This window comes from Furipterus horrens, unplaced genomic scaffold (assembly GCF_987537825.1).
Source record: "Furipterus horrens unplaced genomic scaffold, mFurHor1.1.pri manual_scaffold_6, whole genome shotgun sequence".
NCBI classification, from domain to species: Eukaryota; Metazoa; Chordata; class Mammalia; order Chiroptera; family Furipteridae; genus Furipterus; species Furipterus horrens.
The window spans coordinates 141,883,803-141,907,750 of record NW_028327176.1 but is presented as its reverse complement, the minus strand read 5'-3'; the positions used below and the strand labels follow the sequence as shown (position 1 = coordinate 141,907,750).

Below are 23,948 nucleotides of genomic sequence, written 5' to 3'. Positions count from 1 at the left end.
AAAAACCAGGATAGAAACACTTTTGGGTCAGCTGAAGAAATTGTGATATAATAAGATATGAGATAATATAAGGGAATTATTAATTTTCTTAAATATTATAATGATGTGGATTGAGCATCGGCCTGCGAGCTAAGTGTCGCTGGTTCGATCTTCCAGTCAGGGCACATCAGAGAAGGAAAACTCTGACTCCAAAAAACCTCCGCTGCCTTGCGGCATACCTCTTCAGGGGAAAGGCTAAGGGAGTAAACCCCGACAGAAAATCCGGAGCCGGAGTCCCTAAGGCGGTTTGACGTTGTAGTCAACACCGGCAACTCCTGCGGCGCACCTGAAGCCAAGCTGTATTGACTCCGTCTTTCCCTTGGACCCTTCAGCTGCGAAGAGAGGGGGCAGTCTGCTGCATGGGCAGCAGCAGACCCTCCATATCACCCTGCCCAGGCTCTGTAGCTTCAGCTTCACTGGAGAGGACACTCCAGCGTCATCACAAGATGTCGATTCAACACAGGAGGAGACAGATACCGTGTCACTCCCGAGTTGGACTGCACAGCCATTCTCGGCGGTGCAGATAGACTCTTAAGAAGCTACACCATCATCTCTCGAGACGGACGGCTGCTGACGACGACGACGACGATATAGAATATTGTTATTCTTAAGAGACACATGCTGTCTACAACTTTCAAATAGTTCAGCAAAAACATATACACATACATATATGTACATTGAGATTTGCATAAAATAAGTAGGCAAAACGTTCTAGATGTGGAATCTTTTGTTGAAGTTTAAAATTTTTCATAACAAAAAAGTGGGAAAAGTGTAATAGTTTCAAAAGTTATAAGTTTATTTCTCTCTCAATGGTCTAGCTGTATGTCATACAGCAAATATGGTGTGGCTCTACAGTGTTTGGTGCGTGAGTTTACCAACTCTTACTATCTCCTCGCTAGTGGGACAGTAGAAAGGGCAAGGAGAACAGAACACATGACTCAGAAAGTGGCACTTGTTCCATTGATCAGACTGACTTCACTTTTTTCATTCACCTAGACAGCATATATCTAGGAAGCAGTTGGTAAAAGTCAAATGTAAAGTGCCATTTGTATATTGGTTTAATAAAGATTTTTTGGTTACAGCTGACTCTCCCCCTCTTCTCCCTCTGTTGATTTAGTAGACCAATTAAAATAGAAGTAATTTCAATTTTAATATGCATTAAGTAAAATACATAAAATTTAAATTTTGAGGATTAAAGTGTATTCATCCATCCCCCCAACCTTTTTAGCAAATAACAGATGCGGGTGAAAGAGCCATCCAAAGTTTTACCTGAGAAAACCAGAAGAAGTAAAAGGCCGACTAAACCTCATGATGAAGACTCTTCAGATGACATTGCTGGTAAATTGTTATATCTAGCATCCTAAATAGGGCTGCAGAAAAGAATAACAATATGTTTTTTTCTAAAGTTATTTTTTAATTACAGTTTACATTCGATATTTTGTATTAGTTTTAGATGTACAGCATAGTGGTTAAACAATATGCTTTTATAATTAATACATTATTTTTTCTTTATTTTTACCATTTTCTGTGTGAACTTTAAAATTAGCTGTCTAGTTCCAGAAAAATGCTGTTGTTGTTTTTATTGAGATTTTGATTAGTTTACAAAGTAATTAGAATTCGCTTATTTTTGTTATTGTCCTATTTCTCATGGTCTTGGAGGATTTTCTTTACTTTCTTACCAGCTCAGCTCTTCATTTAAAAAGATGTTTTTAATATATTTCAGTTTTTCCATGTTTTTAAGCTAGATAGGGTTTCAGGATAGCTAGATTACTCTATTTAAGGAAGTCTGAATTTTACCTTTAAATATTCTATTCTGTTAATATGATTTTCTTCAGGGGTTCTGATTATTATGTTAACTCTCTTTTGTTTGTCTTCCATAGTTAGCATTTCTCCTCGAATCCTCTAAAACTCCTGTTTCCTTTTCATTTTCCTTGCTGTTTTTATTTTTATCCTTTATTATGTTTTCAGCATTGTCTGTGTCCTTTATGGGCTTTAGTTTTGCCTTCATTTTTGTGGTTTTATTATTTTTTCTTTCTCTTCTTTCCTAAACTCTGCCAGTCACTTCCTAGTGTTTTGCCACCTCATGTTAGAGTGTTTGCATCTGTTTTGCAGTTTTATTTCACGGCAGTGATTGCTCTGCCATGATTTTTCATTTCTGCTCTTCCTTTCTCTTATATTATCTGAGCATAGAATTTGCCCTGATTTTTCTTTGATTACTCATTCTTTGATGGAGGGTTGCTTTTCTTGGGTCAGTATATTTTTATTATTATTATTATTTTAAATCCTCATCCAAGGATATGTTTATTGATTTGAGAGGGAGAGAAAGAGAGAGAGATAAAGAGAGAGAAACATCAATGTGAGAGAGAAACATTGATCGGTTGCCTCCCATAAGCATCCCGTGACTGGGGAGAGAACCTGCCACCGAGGCATGCGCCCTGACTAGGGACTGAACCTCTAACCTTTTGGTGTATGGGACAAGGTTTCAACCAACTGAGCCACCTGGCCAGGGCTATATGTGCATCTTAATGAAAAGAAGATATACTCAAAATTCTAGATGCATTGTAGCTGCTCAATACATTAATCACCTTTATTTTATTTATTGATTAAATTTTTATTTTTGAACTAATTTTAGATTCATAGGAAGATACAAAGAAATATAAAAGGAGGTCCAATTTACCCTTCATCTAACCTTTCCTAGTATTGTATTTCTATAGTACACAGTCAGAACCAGGAGCCTGACATTGGTGCCATCCTTAGAGCTTATTCAGATTTCACCAGATAAACATGCATTTGTGTGTGTGTGTGTACACACATGCATTCATAGCTTTATGTAGTTTTATTACATGTGTAACTTTCTATAACCACCACAATGAAGATACTTGAGTGATAAATCACCACCGAAAGTATATAACCTGTCTATTGCCACAACTCGATCTCACACCTGCAGCCTTTGGCAGCCATCAATCTGTTTTCCAGCTCTATAGTTATGTTATTTCACAAGTGTTTTATAAATGGAATCATGCAGTATATATTCTTTTTGAGTTATTTTGTTTTCTTATATCTCAGTGCTTTTTAGTTACAGCATTTTAATGTAAGTGACTTTGCTTACTAATGGTTTAGCAAAGAAAATGCTCAAATTTTGTTTTGTCTTACTCAGTAGGTTTCACTTGCCAACATGTAAGTCATGCTGTCAATGTGAATGATGTGAAAAAAGCAGTAGCTGAGAATCTGTGGTCAGTTTGCTCAGAATGTTTAAAGGAAAAAAGATTCCATGATGGACAGCCAGTACTTTCTTCTGATATTTGGTTGTGCCTCAAGTGTGGTTTTCAGGTGAGAAAAATGTTTTTTTATGTGTGAGTTTGCCTTAGATATTTTTCTTAATGCTTATTTGAGTTTGACTCTTAGTGATGCTTAGAACTTAAGGTTAATTTATTCCATGTTTTGATAGAACTCTCTAAGGCTGAGCTTAGAAATGTTTAAGGTAAAGTAAAGGGTATGCTTTGTTTAAAAGTAAGTGTGGTTTATAAAAACTTGAGAGGGAATCTAGCCCATTCGCAATGGTTCTCATATCTAGAACTGCCTTTACCTATTTCTAAGTTATTTTTTAGTTTGAGTATGATTTAAGTTATGCTTAATTTGAAACAAATGTGTATGTAAATCATACAAATAGCATTCTGGTCATCTTTTAGGGATGTGGTAAAAACTCAGAAAGCCAGCATTCACTGAAGCACTTCAAGAGTTGGGGAGCAGAGCCTCACTGTATTATAATTAGTCTGAGCACATGGATTATATGGTAAGTTATATTTTGTACTTTTGTCCACTACAAAAATATCCTTTTTTTTTTTTTTTTTTGAGCTCCACAGGTAGAATAATTAAAGATGTTATACCAGCTTATGCTTTCTAGCCTGAATACAACCTATGGAAAATGCGAGTACAGATTTTAAATAAGAAAAAAATTAGTCATCCCTCTATTTTTCTTTAACATTTTCTTTGTACAGTGAGCAAACATTCCTTCCAGCTGATTTTTCATAATGAACTTGCTAATACAGGATCCCAAAGTTCTAGAGGAGGAAGATACTTGAAGCAGTCAAGTGGTTTGGTGATGCTCTTCAGGGAAAAGGGAACTTCTTCGGTGATTCTGTTAATATTATGTAACTTTGGTTGGGAATCAAGTCCAGTTCCCTCACTTTATGTGTAAAGACACTGGATATCATTTACCTTATTGTGGTTATCAAACAAAAATCCAGACACTAAAACAAGTTTTGATTCCCTTATCTCTTCTCAGCACACCTTACTGCTTCAGTGGTACAAGTGGACACTGTTGAAAAGCTTTCCTTGTATTTTACAAAAAAATTTTCTAACTGGAATTTAGAGACTCCTAGAGTTCCTTAAATGAATTTTCAGGAATTTTCAAGTTTTCTTTAAGACAAAAACATTTTAACTTTGTGTTTTTATTTCAGGCTTCTAAAATCAGGATATTTTGTCCTATAGGAGAGATCATCATCTTATAATTTAATTCAACCACAGAGTTGGGTGGTTGCTGCATTTGTATTTTTGTTGTTTTTGGTCCCAACTAATGGTATTGGGAAGACGGAGGAAAGAATAAAGGGGATTTAATGTGCATTGGAGCCAGAGTAGTGAGGAATGACGCCTGGTGTGGGGTCAGTAAACATTTCTCTGTAGTCTTAAAAGAAGCAAAGGTCTCAAACTATGGGGTGCCACAGAATCACTGGGAGGGCTTGTTAAAATAGATTGCTGGGTCCCAGGCCTACAGATTCTGATTTAGTAGTTTTACGGTAGAGCCTTCCTATCAAGTCCGCAGGTGTTACCTGTGCTGCTGGTGTAGGGACCACAGTTTGAGTACACTGAAATGAAAAAAGTGGTGGGAGAATTAAGTGGCATCTGGTAAAACAGTCCCATCACAAGTCAGTCGGTCTCAGAACTTCTGTTGTAGCTCTTAGGATCATAATGATGGTCTGATAATTTCATGATTTGATTTCAGCAAAAAAGCATTGCTAGTTATAATCTAATTGCTTTTATAATTTTGTTTTTATATTTAATTATGTAATTTTGCTTTCATAACAAGGGTGATGATTTTATTGAGTTTTGTGAGTGTAGGTATTAGAATTATATTATAATGAAAATAATTTAAATCATATTTGGAGGTATTGAAAGGGGATTATTTCTCTTTTAAAGGAAGAAATTCAAGTTTGTTACTTGCATTGATATAGAATTGAAAAATTGTGATTATTTTCTTTTCCCATCTAATTTTTTTTCTTTTAAATTTTTAAAAAATTTTACAAATTTTCTTGATTTTCCCCATCTAATTCTTAAATGTTAAAAAAAATTAACAATTTCAATAGAAAACTTAACTAATTTGGATTAAAGAGAGGGCCAGCCTCACCCAAGGAAAAACCTGAAAAAAGAAAGGAATATTGTAGATTTGATCATTTAATTATGGCTAACAAAGTTTTACTAGACAGTGGATTTGATGCTGCTCTGACTTCGTGTCAGAATCACACAGGTGGAATTTTAAAACTGCATGGGTGCCAGTGGTCCCATATTAAGTACCCTATTAAGCTCCTGTATTTTTAAGTTCCATAGGTGATTCTCATGCCTAACCAAGGTTAAGGGACACTGATTTAACACTTAATATACAGGGTCTGTCCAGAAAATGTCCAGCCATTGTTAATATAATGAGAATGGTTTGTGCAACATTGATGTAACCTGGCACCCAGGAAGAGTGGCCTGGAATGTGCATGCGTGAACAATGACGACTTCACTGTACTAGTCAGTGGGGGCAGTAGACGCCTTTGAGTGAGCATGTGTACTGTGTGACCTCGCATTTAAAATGACTAAGCAAGTAGATCAACAAATTTTGCATTGAGCTTGAACATTCCTTCACAGAAAACATTTAGATGACTCAGAAGGCCACAGCTATGGGCAGCTGGTGATCATCAGGACAATGCACCCACTCATGCATCATGTCTTGTACAGTTTTTTGGTGAAACATCAGATCACCCAGGTGACTCAGCCTCTCTACAGCCCAGATTTGGCACCCTGCTGCTTCTGGCTTTTCCAAAAATTAAAATTACCTTTGAAAGAGAAGAGGTTTCAGAGCATCAGTGAACTTTAGGAAAATACAATGGGACAGTTGATGGCAGCTGGGAGAAATGTGTGAGGTCCCAAGGGGCCTACTTTGGAGGAGACTGCGGCATCATTGTCCTATGTACAATGTTTCTTATATCTTGTACCTTCTTCAGTAAATGCCTCTATTTTTCATATTACGTGGCTAGATATCTTCTGGACAGACCCCATATGAATGACTGCTTTTAAATTGTCTCAGTTTCTTATCTGTAAAAAGAAAATATTATACTTCCTAAGGCTATTTATATTGAAAATGATAATACTATTTTTTATTGTTGTGAAGAATTAAACCAGAAAACACACATAAAGCATGTAGAACAGTGCCTGGCTCATAGTATGTGTGCGATTAAATTTTTTTGTTATTTCTAATGGAAACAAGTAGAATTAAGTTATTTTGAGCTGTTCTTCTTTCTTAAAATTGACTGCCATTGTGCAGTTTTTACTTATGTTTTCTTTTTGTATTCTTAAAGTTACAATATATATTATAATAAGTAAACATTAAAATGCAATGTCAGTAAAAATTTCTTAGTATTTCAATATTTTGAAAATGAGCAATTATATTTTATTATTTTTGGCAATAGTTACATTCGTATATAGTGAGCACTTATTATAATGTAAACCTGATAACTGTAATAAAGTTGTTTAAATTCCATCATAGTCTATGGAAAAGATGTTTTGGGAATGTTTTCTGTGATTCATTTCCTTCATGGATTTATTGCTGTATCTATTCCTGTGTGCAAGTGATAGAGTAGCGTTTAGTAAATAATTGACTAGTTTACAATATTATTTCTTTAAGATTTTACTTATTTATTTTTAGAGAGGGGAAGGAAGGGAGAAGGAGAGGAAGAGAAACATGAATGCGTGGTAGCCTCTTGTGCGCCTCCAACCAGGGACCTGGCCCACAACCCAGGCATGTGCTCTGACTGGGAAATTGAACCAGTAACCATTTGGTTCGCAGGCCAGTGCACAATCCACTGAGCCACCCCAGGCAGAGGTAGTTTACAATATTTGACTTAGTAAATATTTGACCTCGTTCACAGCTATTGATCCCAGGACTACTAATAGTTACACATAAGAAGATTGTAAACGTGTAAGTTAGCGTTGGTATAATACGTTTATAGAACTTTCATTGCTTTCAAACATATTTTTATTTTATCATTGGTGTTCATGCAGATAAAGGAAACAGGTAATGATAATATATAAAAGAAACCTTTATTAATACTATATGCACTAATGAGTAAACTTAGTAGAGGATTGTTTTCTGAAAAGGTATGTGTTTCTGAAAATCATTCTCTCACCTCCTCTTCCCAAATAAGTCCCAAACAAAATAAAACACTAACCTTATCCAGGCTTCCCCATCCCTGTAAGTGGAACCGCCATCACTTACATATTTAAGCCAGAAACCTGGCAATTATTTTCTTCCCATTTTTTAACTTTATTTTTTAACCTTTTAACAATAGTAGACAAATATATAGTTATTTGCCCTGTACCCATCACCCAGCTTTAAACATTACCAACTCACAGCTAATTTTGCGTCCTTTAAACCAGGACTTCTCAATCGCAGTACTGTTGTCGTTTGGGTGATAATTCTTTTGTGAGGGGACTGTCCTATACGTTGTAGGATGTTTAGCAGCATCTTTGGCTTCTCTACCTACTGCTTCCCCGGTGTGACAACGAAAATTGTCTCAAAACATTGCCAAATGTCCCGTGGGGGGCAAAATTGTTCCTGTTTGAGAATCGCTGACATACCTTCATCCACTTCTCCCTTCTCATAGCAGTTATTTTGACACGTTGCTCTCCCTTATCTTTTAAATCTGATTCATTCATTTTATACCTGAAAATATATAAAATAAATGTGTTCATCTTTCTATCCTCATCTACTAGTATTCCTGATGCCCTCCAATTTGACATTAGTCAGTGACAGTTTTAAATTTAAATTGGATCATATCATTCTCCTACTTGAAAACCCCTTATGACATTCCATTTCATGTAGGGTGAACTACCAAGACTTTAATTTGCATAATAAGGCTCCATAGGAACTGTCTACTGCTTATTTCTCTAGACTTTCCTTGGTGCTGCACCATAATTTAAAGACAAAAGTAGATAAATACCAATTTTATTACCTGATATACAAAATTATTAAAAATACTTTAATAATATTTGCTTAAATTTTGTTTTCAGGTGTTACGAGTGTGATGAAAAATTATCAACACATTGTAATAAGAAGGTTTTGGCTCAGATAGTTGATTTTCTCCAGAAGCATGTTTCTAAAACTCAAACAAGTAAGTTAAGCAATTGCTAAAGACATTTGTATTAAGCTACAATATTTTATATTTTATATAAAGAGTTCATAAATTCATAAAGAGTGCCTTAGGTTTTATGGTCACCTCTCAGTACACGTGCTGTGCATTCTTTGATAGCTATCTTGTGCTTGTGTGTGTGTGTGTGTGTGTGTGTGTGTGTGTGTGTATGAAACCAGTAATGAAAGACTGGTGAGGTTACTGACTACACTGTGGGCTTTTGAGTCAAACAGTGCTGAGTTTGATATGAGGCTCCACCTAAGTTACTTACTGCCTGTGTGGCTTTTACTCATTAGTTTCCTTACTTAAAAAATTTAGGATAACAGTTCTATCTTGTCCAGTTGTTGTGAGGCTGAGATATTTTCTAAAAATTTAGAAATAATGTACATAAATTACTTGTATAATGCCTGACAAATATTTATGAAATGATTGATATCTATTATTTGTTAGATCATTATAGTGCAGTTCTGATACTACCTGGAGTTAGGCTAACCTTACAGATTATTAAGGGCTCACTTCCCTCACTTCACACACCATTCTCAGGCTCAGGGGTTCTCAGGCTACCCACATTTCTGAACAACTGGCTACAAATTCAGGGGTTTTTACTACCCTCTTAGGTTCAGTAATTTGCTACAATGATTCAGAGAACTCAGGAAAGTGCTAACCTTACAATTACAGTTCTATTATAGCAAAAAAAAAAAAAAGAGAGAGAGAGAGAGAGAGACACACACACACACACATAGAGTGGGTCTGGGAGGGTCCCAAACATGCAGCTTCTGTATCTTCTTCCTTTGGGATCAGTATGCATCACCCATCACACCTCCTGGCATGTGCTGATGTGTAACAATATACAAAGTGTTATTACCAGGGAAGCTCACTGCAGCTTTGATGTCCAGAATTTTTATTGGGGTTTCATTGCATATGCATTACCACATGATTTAACTCAGTTTCCAGTACCCCAGCCCTCTAATCACACGGTTGGTCTTCCTGGCATGAGTGGCTCCCATCCTGAGTTATTTCATTAGCATAAACTGTTTAGGTTCCCACAATGAGTATAAAAGACAGTCTGTTAACTTTGTTAACATAAACTATCAAGTGTGGTCTGAGGGGCCCAACATGCGTTAAAAGGACACTTCAGCTACTCTGGATATGCAAGGATTTAGTGAGTACTTCTCAGGAACATGAGTCAAAGGGCAGCCATGTTCTTTATTATACAATAGTAATGTATTACATATTAATTACATACCTTGTTGTCTATATAATAATACATGTTAATATAAATTAAGAGTAATAGGGAAGCAATTTCTTGATCAAAAATGGAAAGTGCCTCCCACATGCTAGGTTTTGTACGTCATTTGATATGTGGTAGTAAAACAAAAACATTTTATCTTGCCCTTTTGGGGTTGAGAGTGCTGAATGGAAAGGAACAGATTGCAGGTAGGTGACAATGTAGTGGTCACAGGGATCAAGAAAGGCCAAAATGGCTGGAGTGTAATTTGCTGGGAAAGAGTAGAATGAGATGAAATAGAGGTGAGTGGGCAGGTCATGAAGGATACTGCAAGGAACTCCTTGGTAGATAGTTTTTATTTTATTGGAAGTATAATGGAAGCTATTAAAGTATTTTAAGCAAGGGCATAACAGTTATTTCATCTTTTTTAAAAATACTTTTTTAAATTTATTTTTTAGAGAGAGGGGAAGGGAGGGAGAAGGAGAGGGAGAGAATCATTAATGTGAATGAGAAACATCGATTGGTTGCCTCTCATAGGCACCCCTACTGGGGACTGAACCCTCACCTTAGGTATGTGCCCTGACCTGGAGTTGAACCAGCGACCTTTCACATTGTGGGATGACACCCAACCCACTGAGCCACACTGTTCAGGGCAGTTATTTCATCTTTTTATATGACTTATAAGATTGTTCTGATTGCTATATGGAGAATAGACTGTTGGGGGTTAAGAGTGAAAGTGGGGAGATGACTAAGAAGGTTAAAGGGGGTTATTGTGGTAGGCCAAGAGAGAGACTAGTAGAGACACTGGTGGAAGATGGGTGGAGTAAGATGTGATGAGTGAGGAAGCGTGGAAGGGATCAAGTACAGAACTCAGGATTTTGATTAGGTGAAGGGAGTGAATGGACTTGGTAATTCTGAAATGCCTTAGGAGCAGAACTGAACTGCTTAGTAAGTGACATTAGAAACCAAAAAGATTATGTAAAAATATAGTTATCAGCCATAGTTTCTGTAGTCCAATATATGTCATATTTGTTAGCTATTGCTCTGAAACAGTAATGGTGAGGAAATTGGAGGAGGAGCTAGAGGAACTAAACTCAGATTCCTGGACAGTAGAAGAAATGATTAATTTTATCACATATATTCATTCAACAAACATTTATTGAAATCTCACTCTGTCCCAGGCATACTAGTCATAACTCCAGTTATGTTCAAATCAAGAATCAAGAAGAATATGGTGGTGATAGACAGGAATATAGATGTTGGCCTCAATGCTGTTGTTCATAATAATAATAATATATACAGGAAAATGATGCCAAGGTGACAAAAATACAATTATAGAAATTATTTTCTCTGTATTTTTCACCTTAGAGTGTCCTTGAGATTAAGAACAAAGCCAGTCCGATTGCATTTAATTTTACAGATTTATTGAATATTGATTGTAGGGAGCATGGGATAATATAGTAGAAAGAACATGGGCTTTGAGTCAGGCATTCTAGCATTCAGATTTGATTCTTGCAGTCATTAGCTACACAGATTGCGGTTTGTTGGAACCTCATTTTCCTCAGCGCTTTTTCCCTCTTTCCATGGGGTTTCTGTAAATAGAGATTGATAAAACAGTTCCTGCCTTAAAAAAAGTTTTAAGATCTAAAAGAAGTTGTGAGATAGAAAGTAATGATAATGTAAGTAGAATAGAATTTTTATTTTGAGAGATTTTTAAACGAAGCCCTTTAGATATTCCAAGAGGGATATCATGTTCAGTTGAAAGGAATTCAGAAGGAAATTAGGATGAGTTGGTTTTCAAGCTGACCCTTAAAGGATGAATTGGGAGAGGTGGAGATGAAATCATTTCAGGTGGTGGGAAGGACCTATGTAAGCTTTCATTGTGTTTTGGGAGCCACAGGTAACACCTGGAAGAGTAGGGAATAGGTTCTTGAGGGAACTTGAGAGTGTGCAGAGCTTTCAGATCTAGAGAGAGACACCAGTTCTGAATCCAAGGTTTCCAGAAGTTCTAGAGCAGAATGTGCGATACCTTTGTTTTCCAAGCTGCAGGATCTCTCAGGCCACTTTGATTTAAAATAAGATGCCTTGGCATTCTAGAAGTAAGTTTTTTTGGGACGGTAATTTGCCATATTCTTTTTCGCATGAGGCGTTAGTATATTTTTATCAAATACTTTAAAAACCAAATGTGAAAGTTGCTATTGAGCTTTGAAAGAATGCTTGATATGACTATGCAGCTGTATGTGGTAATTCAAAAAATATGAAACCGAATATGCTGTATTTAGGCGGAAGAATAAGAATGATTTGAAAAGATTCTTTTTGTATTTTGCACTAAGAAAAATAACTACTGAGAGGAAAGTCTGTACCTGTACCTTAAATATGTTTTTAAGTTATGCAATGACTGAGCTATTGTCTGATACATCTAAATCAGCTTCTCTATACAGAGAATCTATCTAGGCTGGTGCCCCATTCATCTCTTAAAAACAACTAGCTCAGTGAACCTCAGCTTTTGGCTTAATAGTTCGTTAGACTCAAACAATTATTGAGGACTTGAAGAGCTTTGGTTAGGTAGGTTATATATCACTACTTATCATAACAGAAGTTAAAACTAAGAAAACTAAAATATTAACTTTCTGAAAAATAGCAGTAACTTCATATGTTAACACAAATCACATTTTTAAGAAAGAACAATTAAAAAAAATAACACAAACTTAGTAAGTGGCATTGTTTTACATTTTAAAAAATCTCTTTAATATCTGGCTTAATAGAAAAGACCTGGATTCTCATACCTACTTCTGCATTCAATCTGTTGTGGTATCACATGGCATGTAGCCTTTGGAAAACTGCATTGTATAACTGAGAATGAATGCAAGTAAAAAAAGCAAATATCTTAGACTTACAAAGTACTTTTGACCTGAAGTACCTCAAAAGGAGGATGGTTTCTTCAGGAAGGGGTTTTCAGATACACTTTCAGAACTGCTGACCTAGCACATTTCTGTCTATATTTTCTGTCTTCAGCCTTATTGCTCTCAGGCTCAGCTCCAATCCTACTCCAAGAACACTTGCCTAATCCTTTTTCTCATCTCCTTTCTTCTGTGCAGCAGACCTTAGAATGTAATACCACAGGGTTTGGCAGTGTTTAGCTTTCATCTGTTTATGTGTCTTGTTTGTAAAACTGTACGTTCCTTGAGGATTGTACCCTGGCTTATATTCTTTTTTATTCCTATGTGGCTAAGCAGTAAATACTTGATGAATTGAACTGAACTAGCATGTAACCAGTTTTTACTGGAGAAGTAGATAAGCTTTGCATTTTTGCCCCCCAAACCCTGAGTATTTAATATCAAAATTATTTTATTTATTCATTCAGTCTTTTAATACACTTGCATTTCTAGCCAGATGCTGTGCTAGATATTGGAGATATGTAGTGAATGAGACAGATCAATATCTCAGTTCCTGCCATTATTGATCTTTTGGTCCAGTAAGGAATATGATAAATCACACTTAATTATAATTGCTTGTTTAAATAGCGCTGTGATGGAGTAAATACAGGGCACTATGAGAATACTTTAGTGTAATCTCTAACATAGACTGGAGGAGCAGGAACATTTTATGTAAAGGAAGACCTTTCTAAGCCAAGAGCTGAAAGACATCTAGAAATCAGCTAGGTGAAGAGGCTATGTGTTCCAAGCAGAGGAAATAGCTTATTAATGAGGGAGCTTGATACATTCATGGAAATTTTATAGAGCTGCAAGGTTGAGTTTTGTGGAGCTGGGGAATGGTGAGAGGTGGGAGTTGAGAGGTATGCAGGAACGGACATTAAAGTACCATGTAAGTTCAGAGTTTATCCTGCAGGCACTGAGGAACCACTAACTTTAAGTGGAGACGTGGATAGTTTTGTATTTTAGAAAAATCTCTTGGCTATAGTGTAGAGATAGATAGGAATGCATTTGTATGTGGCAATATCGGTTTATTACATGATCAAATAAAGATTCCTAAGGCTAATGGTTAACTAGGAGTTAAAGAATTTTGAGAATAAACAGGTGAGGTAATTATTATTTGGTTCCAAGGTAGAGGAGTCATGGGGCAGCAAGTTTTTTTCCTTTTTAAAGATCAAACTTCTTTTCAGCTGTAGAAATGGGCAAATTACATTAATACTACATGACTGGTTTATGTAATTGCATTAAGCAGTTGAGGGAACCCCAGTACAGGTTCCCAGAAGAATGCTTACAGCTGTGTAGATTTCACATCTGATGCTCGGATTTGCTTAAAAAAGAAATCCCTTCACACCCTCTCCACCTCAATCACATAAAAGAAAACTAAAAACAACCAATAAAATCCTCATATATAACACAAAATTGAAAAAAAGCAAGAAGACTTTCTTGTGAGACCCACCCAGACATATATATTATTAAAAAGTTGGTTGATATTCTCTGAAAGGCTCATTTTGTCACTTTGATAGTCTTGTAATGTCATGTAAGTATTCTACAAATATTCATAGAATACAGGAGTCCCTGGTGAAATAATATCGTTGAATATTGGTTTGCTTTTTGTGAACTAAACAGATGATTGACAATCCCACTTTTTTTTTCCCATAATTTTAATATTGGTGGGATACCATTTTCAAAGAGCTTAAGGAGAGAATAGAATATTCTGTTAAGTTCATTAAGCTTATACTCTTGGTGTAAAGAAACATGATTTGTGTTGGTTCTTTTGGTTGTATTAAGTATAAGATTGCTCGATCTTTCATGAAATAAGAAAGTAAATAGTATGTTTGGGATCTGAAACAGTGTATCTGAGGATAAATAATATTGCCCTGGCTGGTATGACTCAGTTGGTTAGAGCATTGTCCAGCAAACAGATAGGTTTCAGATTTGATTTCCGGTCAGGGCACACACCCAGGTTGAGCGTTCAGTTCCTGGTTGGGGTGCATACGAGAAGGCAGCCAACTGATGTTTCTCTCCTACATTGATGTTTCTCTCTCTCTCCCTTCCTCTCTCTCTAAAAGCAATGAAAAAAGAAAAATGTCCTTGGGTGAGGATAAAAAATAATTGTAATAATATTGTGCCCTTATACAGTGACAATTTGAATGTATTATAATACATTTTTAAAAAGTAATACATCTTGTTCTGCTTAAAAGTGACAGTGTGTGCCTAAGAAATATGAATTTTCAAAAATAAGTACTAAAAATGTTATTTCCCTGTATAAAAGGGATTAAGGAGAAAAAGATGTTGGACATTTAAAAAACAACTTATTATTACCTGTAGGGACTTAAATCTGGGGTTCCTTGTTCAAGCTATAGAACAGATAAAATTATTTGAGTGACTTATTTTCTCAGTTTCCCTAAAGATGACACCTAACTAGTATCCTTCTGGGAAACACAGGGAGAAGTTAATTGCATACTTGAGTGCCTAAGGCATCAGAGCTTAGTTCACTTGAGGAGACCTTTGAGAAGGGCTGCTATAAACTTTAATAAAGCTATATATACACACCAAAGCACCCAGTACGGCCTGCTTTGCTTAAGAGCAGTGGCCTTTACTTCTATATCATCACTAGCATTTCATTAGTGTCTTAGTTATTGTACTTATTAACCTTACCAACCATTATTATAGAGATTGATAGTAGGTCATAATGTTTAAGTGTGCAGAGTCTGAAGTCAGACTGTCGAGTTTTGAATTTACTCTCTGTTATTAACTAGCTGATTTCGTCGTCTCTCTGCAATGGAGATAATTATCGGAGTAGATAATGCTCTCAATCTCTTTCTTTAAATAAGTGACATAGCAAAGTTTACTTTCCTCATGCCTATGGGAAACTCGGGAAACACCATTGTTCTCCTTCTGGTTTAACCAAAGTAACTTACAAATATTTATACTCTTGAGAAAAGAGACATTTAATATTAGTTGGCAACAAATCCACTATCGGTTATTTTTCCTCCTGTGATAAGAAGAGCTGCATCTCTGTGCACTTGCTCTTTTATTCCTATAGGCTGAATTTGGGGGGACTTCTGGCCAATTTGTAAACACATCTTAAATTTTAATTACTGTTGTTAAACTAACCTCCAGAAAGATTATACAAAGCTTATAGTTGACAGGAATACTCACTTTTTCTTATTTAACTTTGTTTATAGTTTTTAGGGGTTTGGGGGTAATAGTGAAGTTCTTAATGTTATTGATGCCAGGTCCATCAATTTTTGTTTTGTTTTTGCTTTGTGCCTTGCTGGTGCTTCAACCAGCTTTCTGTCTTGCAAGACCTGAGTATGTACAAAATCTTATCAGGTTAGTCAATCCGCAGCTCTTTCAGTACTGAGGTTATAGGATTAAAGGTAAACTACAGAGATATAAAAGAACTTAAAAATTTTTATCTAGAATGCCTGAAGTTTTCTCTCAATATTCTTTACCTTCTGGTGTCTGTGTTACTTGATTACGTAAATGCAGTTATCTGGTGACAGTGTTGGTAATAAAAGGTAAGATAGAGTAAATCCCTTTTAATAAAATAATTTTCTAACACTGAAATTCTTTCTAATTATAGGCATTTCATGGGTTCAGGTAAAACTTGAGAACAAAACAAATGATAATCAGAATGTTGTATAATTTGCCTTTTGTTATTGCTGTGGCAGCTTTGTCCTTTTAATTTCACCATACTTCAAAACATTTTGAGGTATAGTCCGTAGTGCATTTGGTTCTTAAAGTGAATAAGATCTAAAATCACTGCCAGAATGAGAAAGCTTTGTTGTGTCTAAAAATAAAATGATCAGTAATTATTCTTTAATAGAAGTAGTAAATTGCTTCTTATTAAAACATATACCTGTTTGTATGTCAAATAATTGAGACACTGATTCTGAGACACCCTTTTTTAAATCTAGAATCTTAAACTTCAGTTGACAGTTTCTTAGCAAATACACTTGTATGCTTGGTTTCTAAAGTTTTAGTAATATATCATCATGAATTCAAGGCTTAATATCTCCGTGCTGTTCACTATGTATCAGTTCCTTATATTGTAGTCATAAATCATAAGCAGTTGAGTATATATAAGTAGTGGTTCAATGGACATTTCATAAATCAGTTGAATTTGAACTGTCACATTTTATAAATGTCCTATTCAGTAAAATGAAAAACTTGTACTTTAAATAAAACAAATTTAAATAGTTCTTAGAAAATACCACTTTATTTTCTTGTTAAATTATCTATTTAATATTCAAGTCCAATAGCATAATTACTTTTGAAAATGTCCTCACATACTTACATGTAAAAGTCAACAAATAGATCCCTGCCACTTGTGTGAAGTGGCTGTTTAACCATGAAATAAACTATTTTTATTGCTGTTGCCTGTGGATATGTTCTTCCTGGCAGTGCTGTCCCTATTTGGTGTCTCTGCTTGGAGAGCCAGGTGGTGCTGAAAAGCATCGCACAGTGAAGCGTGGATATGTCTAGGTTTGACATTTGTCATCCCTTACTGCTGAAGGGAAGGGTGAAATCTGTTTGTCCATATGCTTATGCTTTTTTTTTGCCTGCAGTTTTGTCCAGATGGTCTTATGAACATTGTTTACTTCAGGATGCTGTCCCAGATGTTTTGAAAACTGATGGGAAATGTGGTACACAGATAAATAAATCATTTTCATGTTATGGTTTAAAAATGCTATTCTTATGAGATTAAAATATTTATTTCTGGAAGTATTTTTCCAAGTAAATAATAAATTATATAATGTAATATATTTATATATAGCTAATATAATCTATATAGTTTAGTTCGCCCAGTCACTCTGTCTTTGTGTTAGTAAGCTAAAAAATGCTATGGCAACATTTATTAAGAATGTTAACTGAGGGAAATACTTTTGAAGAGTCACATTTGTTTAGGGTTGCGTATACCCAAAAATGTAAGAATCTTGCCCTACTTTCTTTAATAATTCTTCTTATTGTACATAAATCATTGAAGAGAAATTAGGTGGTAAAATGACAATGGATTTATAATTAAAAGATTATCATTATGACCATCAGCAAATCACTTAACCTGTCAGAGACTGAATTTTGTAAATGTAAAATCAGAGTAACAACCTTGTGCTAAAAAGGTGGAGTAATGCATGGATTTAATTACTCTTTCATCTTAAATCTCTTACAAATCACTATGAAACCATGTAGAGGCAATCTCAGATGTAATAACGAAGAGGTGGACTGCTCTCATTTGCAACCCCAACCAGGTTCACTGTGGGGCTTCTTGTTTGCATAGTGCTTCTTAAGCACTGATTTTTTTTTTTTTTTGTTTCCATTTGCTTGCACATTCATTTGCAAATCTGAATACTGTCTGGCTTTTTCTTGCTTTCTCTTTTCTTCATGCCTGGCTTCTGCATTTTAGTGACCTCTATCAATTGTACTAGTCTTTGCTCCAAAACTCTTGTATGGAGTTTAATTCTTATCATTTACTGTAATATCTGGAGGACAGGAGAAAAGATCTTTTTCGTTCTTCACTGTGTTAACTTGGAATTCTAGGGTTGGGAGTTAAAAACAACTCTAATATGTGGACAACAGACATGCAATGACCACCAATAATGTGTAAAGAATAAGCAAACAGGAATAAAGGAGCAAAGCAGGTAATAGGGTTTATGGAAAACTATTGCATCACAGTTTAAGAGAAAAGTTAAGGCTTGAAAGCAAAATGTTTTCCATGCTATCAATTTTCTTAATGATAGAAACATCTTAGAAACCACTGATTCATTTTTCCCAATGAGATAAGCTATTTTCACACATTAAAAAGAAAAGCCAAGAAATTATGAAAACCACAAAGTTAATGTAAAAGGCAAAACTCACATTAGCTATTTAGAAAATCCAATTAGAAATAAAAAATAAACTTGAGGGGAAAAAAGTACAGAAAATAATTAAAAAGAAGAAAAAAAAGGCAGATAAGCAATGGACATGAAGGATAGCTCATGAAGATATGGATTCTGGTACAAATAACAATTTCTGGTGGGCTCTCTGGATTATTTTTTATACACATAGTCCTTACCACACCAGCTACTTTGCAAATAGCAGCTCATTTAATCCTTATGAAAAGTCTAGGAGAAAATGTGTTAATAATTTCACTTATTTGATATTGGAGCCCCATCTCTAGATGCCTTTTGTGGGGACAGGGTGTTGGGGGGGAGTCAAGAATGCCAAGTCAAGCTTTGTTTGAACTGATAGCATGTACATGACATCAGTCTGCCAGTATCCAAGACTAAAGTTTTCTTTATGCTCTTTGTTTCTTGCTCCTTGTCCTGAGACCAGGGCCACCTCCACCCCTGCTCACCTCTCTTAATGATTTTGTACAGAAGGGTAGGGTGGAGAGGGGGTGTCTTAACTTACTTCTTTTTAAGAGCTCATCAGAGACATGGGGGACTACAAGTCTATAAGTCTACCGTATTTGCTGTTTAACCTTGTAGGTTTTCATTTATATTGAATTTTTATAATTATGTTCTCCCCAACATCACACCCCTGTGGAAGAAAGAACAGTTATAGGAGGTATTCCCTAATCTCCATTAATCTGATTGGAGGGGCAAACTACCAAACATTTAAAGGTTAATTAGCAGTGCAAGGGAGCATGTCAGTATTAGATGAATGAATTATGTAAAGTAATTGTAAAGAATTACATAATCTGAGGTTGAAAGGAATTGAATCTAAAAGAACATTCAGTTAAAACCAAAAAATTTGAGAACTTGGGAATTTCCTGTCAAACTTCAAATAATAATGATTCAGAAAATAATCTGTTGTTAAATAGGTATGATTAACGATGTCAGTTCATAAATGTTAGGAATTGTTTTTCATTTTCATACTGCTATTACACATGATACTATAATTTGCAAGTTTGCATTGATTATACAAGTTCGTAAGCCCAAAACATGTTCTTATGTACTATATGTTTAGGTATTTTACCTGTTATATTATAATTCTGTTAATTTTTTAACTTTTTACTTGACAATTTCAAATGCAGAAAAGTTGCAAGAATAATATTAAAAAATTGCCACTATATGGTGTTTTGCTTTTTTTTATTATTATCAATTCAGTATCACTTTCATTTTGTTCAGTGAATGATAATCTATTAATGCCCTTCTTTATTTTGATATTCAAACTGCCCCCCTATGGGACCAGTGGGAACCTATTAAAAATGGGTCCTGAGGATTTTGATATACTCATCACGTTTTTTGAGCACTACCTTATTTTCTGGCACAATAATAATGTTACAGGCTCATTTTGCCTCTTTGCTTCCCCAGGTTAAGAATCAGCATTTTCTTCAAGGAGTCTACATTCTTTTTAGTAGGGAATGGTATTTAGGAACCATGATCTGGATCTTTTGTATTTGTCTTTTTAATTTACTCTTTTATACTTAATTTCTTAATTCATCTGGAATTTATTCTGCATTGTAGTGTGAGGTACAGATGTGTATATTAAAAAAATTTAAAATTAATTGCTTTACCAGTAAGATACTAAACTCAACACATTTATTTGTGTTTCTGTTCCTGCACTTTAGGAATACTGATTCAGGGGAAATATCTTATTTGATTTCAAATAATGTATTTAAATTATGTCAAATGATAGGTACTTAATTTTAAATTTCATGACAGTTATGATTTTTTCTAACTTAGGTGCATTTTCTAGAATTATAAAACTTTGTGAAGAAAAATGTGAAACAGGTGAAAAAAAGAAAGGAAGAAAAGGCAGCTGTGTAACATCTGTAAAAGGAATTACGAATTTAGGAAATACTTGTTTTTTTAATGCAGTTATGCAGGTAAGAGCCATCAGAAAGCTTTGTAAAATGTAAGAGATAATTTAAATTTTTTATATTTGTTTGCATACCTGTAGACTGTCAAATGACTGCTAAATGTTCATCTAGATATTTTTGTTGCAAAATGTTCATCTAGATATTTGTTTTCTTTTTTGCTTGTCTTAGGCTCTTTTAAAAAAAAATTTTTTTAATTGTTGTTCTATTACAGTTGTCCCATTTTCCCCCATTGCTCTCCCCTGCCCCGCCCACCTCCCTCCTCTCCCGCAGTCAATTCCCACCCCCTTGTCTATGTCCATGGGTCATTTATAGTAGTTCTTTGACTAGATCCTTCTCTTTCTTTCCCCCTTTCTCCCCCTCCCATTGTCATGCACATACATAAGCCTTTTCCTACACTTTTTCTTAATGTCTTCTCTGTACTTTATCATGGCTCTGTCAGTAATATATTCAATTAAATTTTTTTAACTTGAAAATATTTTGCTATTCAAGACAAAATTTGAAATTTTGGGAGAGTAATTTATTCCATAAAATCAGAGGCATAGTGTGCCTGAATCAGCAAACTTTACTTTTGTTTTCTTTCAGAACCTGGCACAGTCTTACATTCTTACTGAACTGATGAATGAGATCAAAGAAAATGGTACAGAACTCAAGATTTTCCCTTCGTCAGACTCTCAGCTGGTAAGAAGTGTGACTAGAAAAGAGCCCTTTTGGGATGAGCCGCTGATGTTGCTGAAATCTATCTTTCCTGTTTTTCAGAACTATCAACTGAGATGGTAGTCAGAGAATTTGAAAAAATAATTCAGTAGTATTATGTGAAAATTAACAATCAGATTTAAAACTTCTAAAATCATAACTTTAAGATAATGTTTCAAACATATGGGTCAAACAATACAAAAATATTGAGATAGTTTTCAAACAAATGTACTAGAAATAACAAGAAGTGTTTGACTTTTGTTGAACAAAATGTCTAGGGCTCTTGTTTTGTAGTTATTGGTGACATTTGCTTAAATATGGAATTTTTGTCCTTTAAAGATAGATTTAGTTTTAATAGTGAGCATCTAAAGGTTTTTTTGAAGCCTAATCTGATAATAGGTTTTTAAGCTAATGAGGAGGGAGAAAAGCAGCTTCTGACATTCCAAAGCTGGCCAGGCATCCACAGTTAGGCTATGTTATTCAAACAATCTCTTGGAATACCAGCCCAGGTTAGGTTACTCTGAATCTGATAAAATGAGACAAAGCAAGCCCACTTTCATGATTTTATCTAAACACACGCAAAAAAGCAGGTTACTCTACCACTTAGAAAATCCCAACACCCTGTCTCTTGACCAAAACGATTGGGTGCTATTTCTTTACAGTTATAGCTTCATCCTTATTCTTGCCTCGCCCCACCCACAGATAAGATTTATTGAGATACCTAATTATAGAATTACCCCACTTTCTGAGAGAATTGAGGCTTAAACTCCCCACTGAATTACCCAACTAGAGCCCAAATGCCGTATTGGTTCTTTCAAATACCCTGGTATTGAGATGAATACCCATGGTCTGTGTTCTCCTTTAGTGCAACAAGTGCAACAGTAAACCCACCTTGTTCACTGCAGGTGTGTTTCTGGTGGTCTCTGGTGAAGGGCATTGACACTAGTAATATTGATTTTAATTATAAATTGGTTTGTGTTTTAGAGGAAGAAAGAGTGTATGTATAGCTCATGATCTGGCTCTCAGAAACTCAAGAAAGAGGAGTTCTAAAAATTCTTAGCCCACTTAGATTTTTCTCCTAAGGGAGTCAGTTTTGAAAGACAATATTGTATTTTTTTGTTGTTGAAAAAGCAGACTGTAAAGTCATTGCCATTTTGGCCCCTTGAAATTTTTATGGTAGATCCCAATGCCCTTTTCTTGACGTAAGGTAGTGAAGACTGTTTTACCAAGTGGAAGTTAATGCTTCATCATTTGAAAAGATTTCCTATGAAATGAGATTGAATGTTAAGTTTGACTGTTTCACATGTGGGTCTGTGTCTCAAGATTACTATATGGCAATTAAATATTAGAGCTAATCAGTCTTAGGATTTAGGTATTTTTTAGGACATACATTTGACCCATCAGTGTGGAGCACTACTCTTTCAATAACCAATTTTACATTGTCCTTTGTAATCTGTATTCCTTTTGTTTCTTTTTTTTTCTTTTTCTTTTCTTTTTTTTACGATTTTGTGCTGGCTTAAACCATCAGTAATACGTTGAATAAAAGTGATTAGAGCAGACATCCTTGCCTTAATCCCCAAATTAGGGCAGAAACATTCAGTTTTTCCTATTATTAAGAATGAAGTTAACTGTAGGTTTTTTCATAGCTGTTCTTCATAAGGTTGAGGACATTCCCTTCTATTCCTAGTTTTCTGAGAGTTTTATTATAAATGGATGTTGAATTTTGTCAGATGCTTTTTCTGCATCTGTTGAAGTTATCATATGGTTTTTCTTCTTTATTCTATGTTAATGTGGCAAATTACATGATGATTTTCAGACCTTCCTGATATTCATTCCTTGGACAAACCCCACTTAGTTATGGTGTATTATTATTATTATGTGTTGCTGGATTCAACTTGCTAATATTTGTATGCATCTCATTAGTGTGCTTACTTTTAAAAAACTTTGTATTAAAGTATTCATACAGAGAAGTGTACATCATAATTGTATAGATGGTGGACTTTCACAAAGTGAACACACTGAACTGAGACTAACCTACACTTTGCTTAAGAAACAGAACAGTACCAGCAGCTAGGAGCCCCTTTTGGGTTGCCTTGCTTGTACTACCTCCTGACCTGATAGGGATAGCCCCTAACCTGGCCACTAACAGTTGGCCTGTTTTAATATTATATGTAAGTGAAATTATATAATATATATTGTTTTTCATTTGGCTTCTTCCTATCAACATGTTTGTGAGATTCATCATTGCATCATTGCCTTCTCATCAGCAAACTTAGTTTTGTTTTCAAAGTTAAAGTGTGCTTTTAAAACTAAGGTTATTTATTCACTTATTCTGAACATTTTTACTTTGTCTAAAAATGCTTTACTTGGGAGTCGGGGAAACTATACCTTGGTTCTTGGGCTTTGAAACTGCGTTAGATATTACATTTGACCTTGAAGTAACCTTCAATATATTTAACATGACAGGAAGCACTTTTGACATTCAAAAACTATGGAAAATTATAACCTGTCATTTTCATGGTTTTAGCCAGAGGGTGGATTTTTAAGGATAGTTGGTATGAAAATATATGTAATGTGTGTTTTATGAGTATATGAAGGAGACAGCATATTTGATAGTTTTCCTAGAAGATAACATAGTATAATGTTTGAGGATTATATTTGGAATCTGGTTTTTATTCATTGTCCATATGGAGAAGGAGGTTACTGGTGAAATTAATATTTTAGAAAACAAAACTTGTTGGGAAAAAAATTCTAAAATAAAGTATATTGATTCTTCACACGATTTAAGGTACTTGTCA

General features: G+C 35.0%; 1 protein-coding gene across 1 annotated transcript in view; it reads left to right on the top strand.

The window, feature by feature from the left end:
* The window catches only part of USP45 (ubiquitin specific peptidase 45), a 60,539-nt gene that overhangs the window by 3,468 nt on the left and 33,123 nt on the right, over window positions 1-23,948 (top strand). Inside the window, exons 2-7 of the mRNA XM_090280564.1 lie at window positions 1,268-1,377; window positions 3,197-3,369; window positions 3,729-3,832; window positions 8,368-8,468; window positions 20,321-20,463; window positions 21,040-21,135. Of these exons, the coding sequence (XP_090136690.1) occupies window positions 1,278-1,377; window positions 3,197-3,369; window positions 3,729-3,832; window positions 8,368-8,468; window positions 20,321-20,463; window positions 21,040-21,135 (717 nt within the window). The 5' untranslated portion in view covers window positions 1,268-1,277. The remainder of the gene's footprint in view (window positions 1-1,267; window positions 1,378-3,196; window positions 3,370-3,728; window positions 3,833-8,367; window positions 8,469-20,320; window positions 20,464-21,039; window positions 21,136-23,948) is intronic.